Source organism: Amborella trichopoda, chromosome 7 (genome assembly GCF_054954075.1).
Source record: "Amborella trichopoda isolate Santa Cruz 75 chromosome 7, AtrichopodaSantaCruz75HAP2 v2.0, whole genome shotgun sequence".
Classification (NCBI taxonomy): Eukaryota; Viridiplantae; Streptophyta; class Magnoliopsida; order Amborellales; family Amborellaceae; genus Amborella; species Amborella trichopoda.
The window spans coordinates 17,175,722-17,183,386 of NC_142342.1; the positions used below are offsets into that span (position 1 = coordinate 17,175,722).

The window sequence follows — 7,665 nt, forward strand, 5'->3', positions numbered from 1 at the left end:
ATGGATGCCTTTCCATGAGCTGCTGAAGTTATCTTTGGCATGCATTCGATATCTGGCATTTGTTATTTTGTCAAACACTTATGGAAACATTGTTTCCCCATGCCTTTTGGCAACTATGTATGTCTATATCAAATAGCACCATGATTGAGCTGTTGAACTCGTTATACGTAATCAAACCTTTTGGCTATTATTTGAAGGCTCTAGCCATGGCAGACGTAGTTCTTGTTATCTCATAGAAATGTGTTAGATGTTGCAGTTGCCCCAACTTTTACCATAAGTTAAGAGGTTTAGTTTCCAAAAGACCTACCTTTATGCACCTCACTTTTTCCAAGAAAGATGGCTCTTTTGTTTTCTTTTCTGGTGCGTCCTTTAGGCCCAACTGAAAGCATATGAAGTTATCAATCAATAAGCAATATATTTAACATAGCCGTGCTCTTCTATCTTATGGATTCGCTTACTATTCTATCTTATGGATTTTCTTACTATTCTATCTTATGATTTTGTTTCATTTAGTGCGTATACCATATGCACTGTGTGTAGTGGATGCTTTTCAACCTCCATAAAGTGTGTTTCATCTTTCCTTCAGAATCATATCCACTTTTGACACACTTTTTGCAGTTGTTGAGTCTGCTTCTTGAGTTGTGGTTCTTAAAGGTTTCCCTGCTGATATATCATGCTTCTTCAAATAACAATCTGATTTTGTGGGGTTCTAATTTCTTAGCTCTTTTATTATCTTTAAGGCTACAGAAAGGTGTGATTGTATACATATGTGATAGTCAAGGTGTTCGTGATATATACGAGGCAGATGGAAGCAAAGCAGTTGCTGCATCAGAACCTCTAGCTGTGCTGGTACTGAATTCTTGACTTTTTAATAGAACCTGTATTTTTTAAATTATGTTCCCTCTTGTAAGTGTGAAAGAAGAAGCATGACATATTCATCTAATGTAAAACTAAAAAGTTATGTGGAAAATACTATTTATCTTTTTGGATTTTTTTATTCGACTTCTCCAGTTGTTGCTTTTCATGGAATGGAATGGTATGCTTTTTTCCTCAAGGGGCCTTCAAATTAGTTATATACGTTTCAGTTGACAATATTCCTAAGAGTGTTTCTTTTTAGGTCTGTATGATTGTGGTAAAGCAACAATATTTCAAATATTGGTGACAATTCAAGTATGCACTGAATTTTTTATCGGAATTAAATTTGTGATTTTCTTGGAGATGCTGTTACATGTCCCTAATTTGCTTGTGCATAAGTGGATCATGGTATGTTCTTTCTGAATCTTATGTGATAAGAGTGTAGTTTATCTGTTTCCTAGTTATCATTTATTGCTATCAGTTATCATATATGTCGGTCATGTTCAATGGCTGAAATGCTATGGATGGGTGACGTCAGTTGTTCAGAATATTGATCAAAGTCACATTCTCAGGTACCCCTTATTTTCTCTTTGATTCTTCCCCTTCTTGATCATTTCTTCCGTGCTCACTACCTTACACTATCAAATTCCATAAGTTCCATAAAATGGCATTTGAATCACCACTTGTGGGTGATCCATTCTATCTAGAGATGTATCTCTTGAATACATGGAAGTGAAAAACGCATTCCAAGTTCTACATCGGCACTTTCTTTAGTGTTTTCTCTTTCTAATTGATAGAGGGCCAGTATGTGTGCGTTAGAGGATAATTTAAATTGTGTTTGATGGTATAGTTCGCAATCCTGATCTGCATGACCCTAACTTGCCTTGTCAATGGGCCATATTTCAAACCAGATCAGATTACTGTTTGACCTGGTGTTCATTGACTCATTAGATGGACTTGGCCACCCTGTGTAGAACAAACTGTGACGTCTTCACCGCAGCCAACTGTTGCGGGTTTGAAGGACTCAATTGTGGTTTTTTACTTTTTCCCAAAACCAAGTTAGTTTGTTAGTTTATTCTTAAGAGTCTAATATAAATAATGAACAAAGTAGAATATATAATGAATATTTTTTGTGAACAAACTTTGCAGGTTTTTATTTATTTATGTTCTTGTACTTTCTATTGGAGATAATGGGTCAATTGAGTTAAGAATTGAGATTGTGAAATTTCATTTCTGTTGGATGTTGTGATAATTCGTCTTTGTGAACGAGTTTTTGCACAAAGGATCAAATTCTAAAGAATGATTTGGCTGAGATTTAGTTCTCTCAGTCTCTAAAAAACCAGGTTTCAGATGGCTGGGGCATGAGAAGTTACGTGGGCTCCCATTAACTCTTCGCAGAACTTTCCCCCTCTCCCAGGTTGTAGTCAACCACATTCCTACCATCCCTTCCTAGGTCATACATCCACACATAAACATGGGAGGCAGATCTACCCACCCCCAATACCATGCAAACCGGACCAGACAAACTCCAACCACCCAACCTTTGTCAGCCATTCCCTCCTGGACACCCTCCAGACCTTCTTCCCTTCACCCAGGGTACTTGCTCAGACACTATGTAAACTGCTTTACATCTTCCTTCCTTTAGTCACAACCCTGAGCTTGTCATTCTAAATGGCAATTTCGTCTCAGAGAGGCTCACAACTCTTCAGCGCTCACTCATTGGTACCTGTCATCCAATGTGAGATGACATCAGAGGCATTAAAAGGTGGGATAAGAAGCTCTGGAACGAACCTTCCCCCCCCCCCGGCAAAAAAGGGGGGACCTGTTCATTTTGATCTGAAGCTTTCACTATTGCAGCAATGACCTCCAGGAACCAGCTCTTTAAACGAGCCAGGTTAACTCTATCCCCCTGGATTGCCAGTGTTGGTGCACTCATAAAAGCAAAAGACCTGGATCACAGCCTCATATACCGCTGCATGCCTGGCAAGCTAATAGGTGACAGATGCGGGACCCTTCATTCCTACCTTGTGAAGGTCCTTCGACTACCTCCCACTGGGGTCGATACAAATCCTGGTGGAACCAGTGGACCTGAGCACAACCCAAGACAAACTGTGGGCCACCATTGGAGACTTCACCTATTGCATTCGAATTGTTCAAGAGAAAGCTTGAGATGGAAGCACCAAGCAGAAAGATGCTCAAAAACTGGGGATCAGGCTGACTCATATGTCATGACTGCAGTTATCCGCAGGTGCAATAAGAAAAGCTATATTGACTGTAGATCAACAGATCTCAAGGGCGACTGCAGCCACAATCTCCACCACTAAATCTCCACTATAAAAACATATCACACATATCAAGGTTGTCATCAACCAAATACTCGCTGAAACAAGGAGGGCGATCCCAAAACAATGATATCATGCTGACATCATCTGCTTGTGGGGCACATGGACCCCTCTTAGACCCATGTGAGGCCCGTTGACCCCTTGGGCCTCACATGTGTCATGGCCCATCATTGTGTCCTCAAAAGTTATTATTTGAAACAATAAGGCCATTTTAGTCCATAAGAAAATTATATAGAATTTCTAAATTTCCTCAAAAATCAATTTTAAGTTTATCTTACCAAATTGAAAAGGTTAGGCTGTACAAAAAAATATGAAAGAGAAACTAGGTACCTACAGGCTTGGAATCACACAACACCAGGGCTTTATGCTAAGCTTATCTTGGAACTCTCGACCAGGTCTTCAAATTGACCCAACGGAACCCATAACCCACAGTCTTAAGCACGAGTTCATGCTTGGTTCATCAAAGATGACTAGGCCCATAGATGATGGAGTTGCAGAATCCAAAGCGGATTTCAGGTGTACACCCAGGAGAAGTACAAGCACCACACATGGATGCGGTGGTCCTCTCTTAAGCTCAGGTGCATGGCCTTCCCGATAACTTCCTTGGGAAGGAGGCTTCGCCAAAATGCGACTCTCGTATGCATGTGTCCTAGGAAGATAGTTGTTGAGGCATTTGGCCTCATCCTCATAGGCTAGCCTCCCATCATGGAGTTTCCACTCTATCCTCCAGCCAAACCACAGGATATCTCTGATCTCGACCAAGGGATGACCCATTGTTTTAAAAAGCAGACTGCCCAATGCCTAGGCAGTCCAGAAGGCCTTGGCGATGTGCCCAGGCCTAGGCGGCCAAATTAGGCGGGCTATCCCTGGGCGTCAGGGAACCCGCCTAGGTGGGAGCCTTAGTGTGGAAATGCCCCTCGTTTTGAGGGCATTTTTTGGTTTTTTTTAATATAAAAGAGGCAAAATCGTGGGTTTTAAGTTCATTTGAAATGTAAATCCCATTATAGCCTATTTTAGAGAGAAAAAAAAACCCAGAAAACCCAAAATATTTTATATTTATATGGTTAGACTATAGGGACATTTTTCTTTCCCAAATATTTTATATGTATATTGTTAGACTATAGAGACATTTTTCTTTCTACTAGGCTAGGCCGCTCAGGTGCACTGGGTGGCTTGGACCCCCTTGGCCGCCTAGGTGCCGTCTAACGTTTTCTGAAACATTGGGATGACCCTAGATCCTCATTGGTACATGCTGGGCCATAAGCTCGATCCCTATGGGCATAGGTTTTCCATTGACTCAGAGTTCTTCACTCCCGGGCCTAGACCGCCCAGGCCCTGTTAGTCACCACAACTGGCCCCCTTTCAGGTTCCCATGCTCCTAATGAAACCACAAATGAGCATGTGCATAGTGATGTTTAGGCTTTGAAAGGCCAACGACATCCAACAAAAACCACCTTTTTTTTTTACTTCTTGATTGGTGCACCGGTGTGTCATAATGTTTACTCAAGAAATTAAATTCATCTTGTTGCTATTTTTACCCTTATTTTGAGTTTGGTGTTCTTGCTAGTTAGTTGTAGACCAACTATTAACATTCCAGGATTTGGAAGACAGTACGATGTTGGGCAATCTCGTGATAAGGCTTTTGTAAACTTGTGAGCTGTCTGTTACTCTGCCTGCACAAGAGCATTACATTGATGTTACTATTTTCCCTCATTATGTGACATTCAACCTCTATATATAATTGGTTCAGTTTGACATTGACAGCCAAGTAAGCATTAATTCAAGTGATGTAGGTTCAAATTGATAGTGATGATATTTTCCATAATTTGATATAACCAACAAACATTTTTTTTTCTTTTTTATAGGTTTAGTTTTTAACTTTGAATGTCTCTGATGTTCAAATCATAAAGTGCAGGATATCATATTATTGAAATTGTTTGTTTAGCCTTGCAGGTCTTAAACTTTCTTAATTCATTTCATTTGCATTCAATGCACTTGGCATTAAACTACTACTATAAGATAAAAGGAAAGAAAAAAGGGTCAAAAGATGATCACTCCCAAAAAAAAAGGAAAAAAAGAAAGAAGAAAAGGTTAAAAGATAGCTCTAGTATTTTAATAGTGGATCGGTGTGTGGTTTGCCAACCCATCAACCCGGATTAACCCTTAACCCTCTTCTTTTTGAAGTTCAAAAGGTAATTGAATGTTCTTGTTTCTTTATGGTTCAAAAGCACAAAGGCACAGATCAAACCTCTGACATTTTGCCTCAAAGCCAGATGGTCTGATCAGCTCGGCTGTTCAATCCATGTGCTAAAATTGCATATATGTTTTACATTATATAGGATATATTTTTGATTGACGTTAAAATAAAAAGGGGCGTTGGGAGGGTTCGAATCTCCTAGACTTCAGCTGATAGCCACATGTTATAGCGAGCATGGCTATTTCGACATATTTTAGGTATATATATCATTCATTATATTGTTGTGAAATCACCGATTTGATCCAGTTTTGGCATGGCCTCGACCGATTCCCGATTTGGGTCGGTGATTTGGATTGACAATTTTCTAGATCCTAGATAGACCAACAAAAAGATATTCAGCGTGCATGGTCTGTCCATGGTTTCTGGTGTGCTGGTTTTCTATATGCCTCATTCCCAAATATTGATCCAACTAGTAAAATTGTACTAGCCTGTGGTAACCGGAAACTACTAATGGACATGGAGTGATTGGAAGTAAAATCCTCTAGTTGTTGCTTTCTTTGGGTTGTTTCCCAGCAAAAGGAAGCTGGGAAAATACTCAAGATAGTATTTTTTTGTTAATTGTTCACTGTGCAAATCAAAGATCAATTAGACTTATTGATCACCGGCCATATAGTTCAGAGTTAAAATTGGAGAAAGTAATCATATATTCAGAAACACTGTGATGTTTAAGTGATGGATATTTCTGTTCCTCATCGTTGGTTTTCTTTGTTTCATTTGATTCCCATACGTAGGTAAACAAAGGTACTGCAAGTGCTAGCGAGATTCTAGCTGGAGCATTGAAGGACAACAATCGTGCAGTATTATTTGGAGAACCAACATTTGGAAAAGGGTATTCTTCCTGCCTCATAGAGCTTTCTTTATAAAAGATGCAGTTTCTACTAGGCCTAGACCTCATGAAAAGAAAAAGAAAGTCTCACCGCAAATCATCGTCTGAAAAATACTTTGGGCATGGGAAATTTCTATGATCGCTTTAAAATCAATCTTCACAACTGATTATGAAATTGGAAATTGTTTACAAAATTTAAAATTTCATAATTCGGGTTGAACATGGATTTTCAAGCCATTGTATGTTTTTGGATACCAAAACTACGTCTTCCAACAAAATTTAGAGGTGCACCTTTCTTGTATAGTATAAGGTGGGCACCTTATACAAACGTCACCCTTATGAGATTTGCAACTCAAAAAATGGGACAAACCTGGCGAATCCGTCAACATTGAAAATGGACGGTCTATATAATGTGTTATAATATCAACTATTTTTTTGGGCTTGAAATCAAAAGTTTGTCACAACCATAATGAACAAGGTCAAGATGATCGATTTGAAAGTTTTCTAATGCTGGAAATATAATTTCCATGAGTTTTGAGATGAGGCTTTGCTTATTATGATAGGGCTACATCGCTATCAAAGCATTTTCCTTTTTTAAAATTTTATAGAACAATCTTGATAGTTACTCCACATTGTTTTGCTTTATAATCAGTAAGATACAATCAGTTTTTGAGCTATCAGATGGCTCTGGTTTGGCTGTTACTGTTGCTCGTTATGAGACTCCTGCACATACTGATATTGACAAGGTAATTTTTAGCCTTATGACGTTTTTAGTTTTTCTTTTTGTGGATTTTCATTTGATTTTCATGAAATATTTTTTATCTATTTTTTTTTTGAAGGTGGGGGTTATACCGGATCATCCCCTACCTGCATCATTTCCAATGAAGATGGATGAATTCTGTACGTGCCTCAAAGATCCTGCTTCATCTTGCAATCTCAGTACAGCCCAGCTATTTTCTCGATGACCGTCAAAATTGTGAAATACTATTCTTTTGATGTAGCGATATGACACTAGTGAAAAAAAGAGGGATAATTATCACACTAGCTCTGCTCCAGAAATTTGATTTTAAGGACTGTATGCACTGAAAGTTCATTGATTTGTTCATGTATGCAACACATTTATACACAGCTATTCAAAATTTTCCACCCTAATAGTGTTATTCCGTGCTTAAAAGAGTTGATGATGTCGTCCTGCAAATGGCAATTATTTAATGGGAAAGGTTTTTATACTTCCCCTACAACATAGAAGATCTATGCTTTTCTTACTATCCAGCCGTCCAATTTTGATCAAGAGAGCCACTCACTGTTTGATCTTAGATCCGATGTCTCAAAGTATTTTATTTTTTAGTTTTTTTTATACAAATTGTATGAATATAAAATTTGGT

The 7,665-nt window shown here is 38.6% G+C and overlaps 1 protein-coding gene across 8 annotated transcripts in view; it reads left to right on the top strand.

The window, feature by feature from the left end:
* Positions 1 to 7,432, top strand: part of LOC18441175 (Peptidase S41 family protein) — a 31,429-nt gene extending 23,997 nt beyond the window's left edge. For all 8 annotated transcript variants that reach the window (XM_020671559.2, XM_011627620.3, XM_088872843.1 and 5 more), the window contains 4 exons: positions 741 to 849; positions 6,186 to 6,283; positions 6,933 to 7,026; positions 7,120 to 7,432. In XM_020671559.2, coding sequence (XP_020527218.1) covers positions 741 to 849; positions 6,186 to 6,283; positions 6,933 to 7,026; positions 7,120 to 7,245 — 427 coding nt within the window. In that variant the 3' untranslated portion in view covers positions 7,246 to 7,432. The remainder of the gene's footprint in view (positions 1 to 740; positions 850 to 6,185; positions 6,284 to 6,932; positions 7,027 to 7,119) is intronic.
* The last annotated feature ends 233 nt before the right edge of the window (positions 7,433 to 7,665 follow it).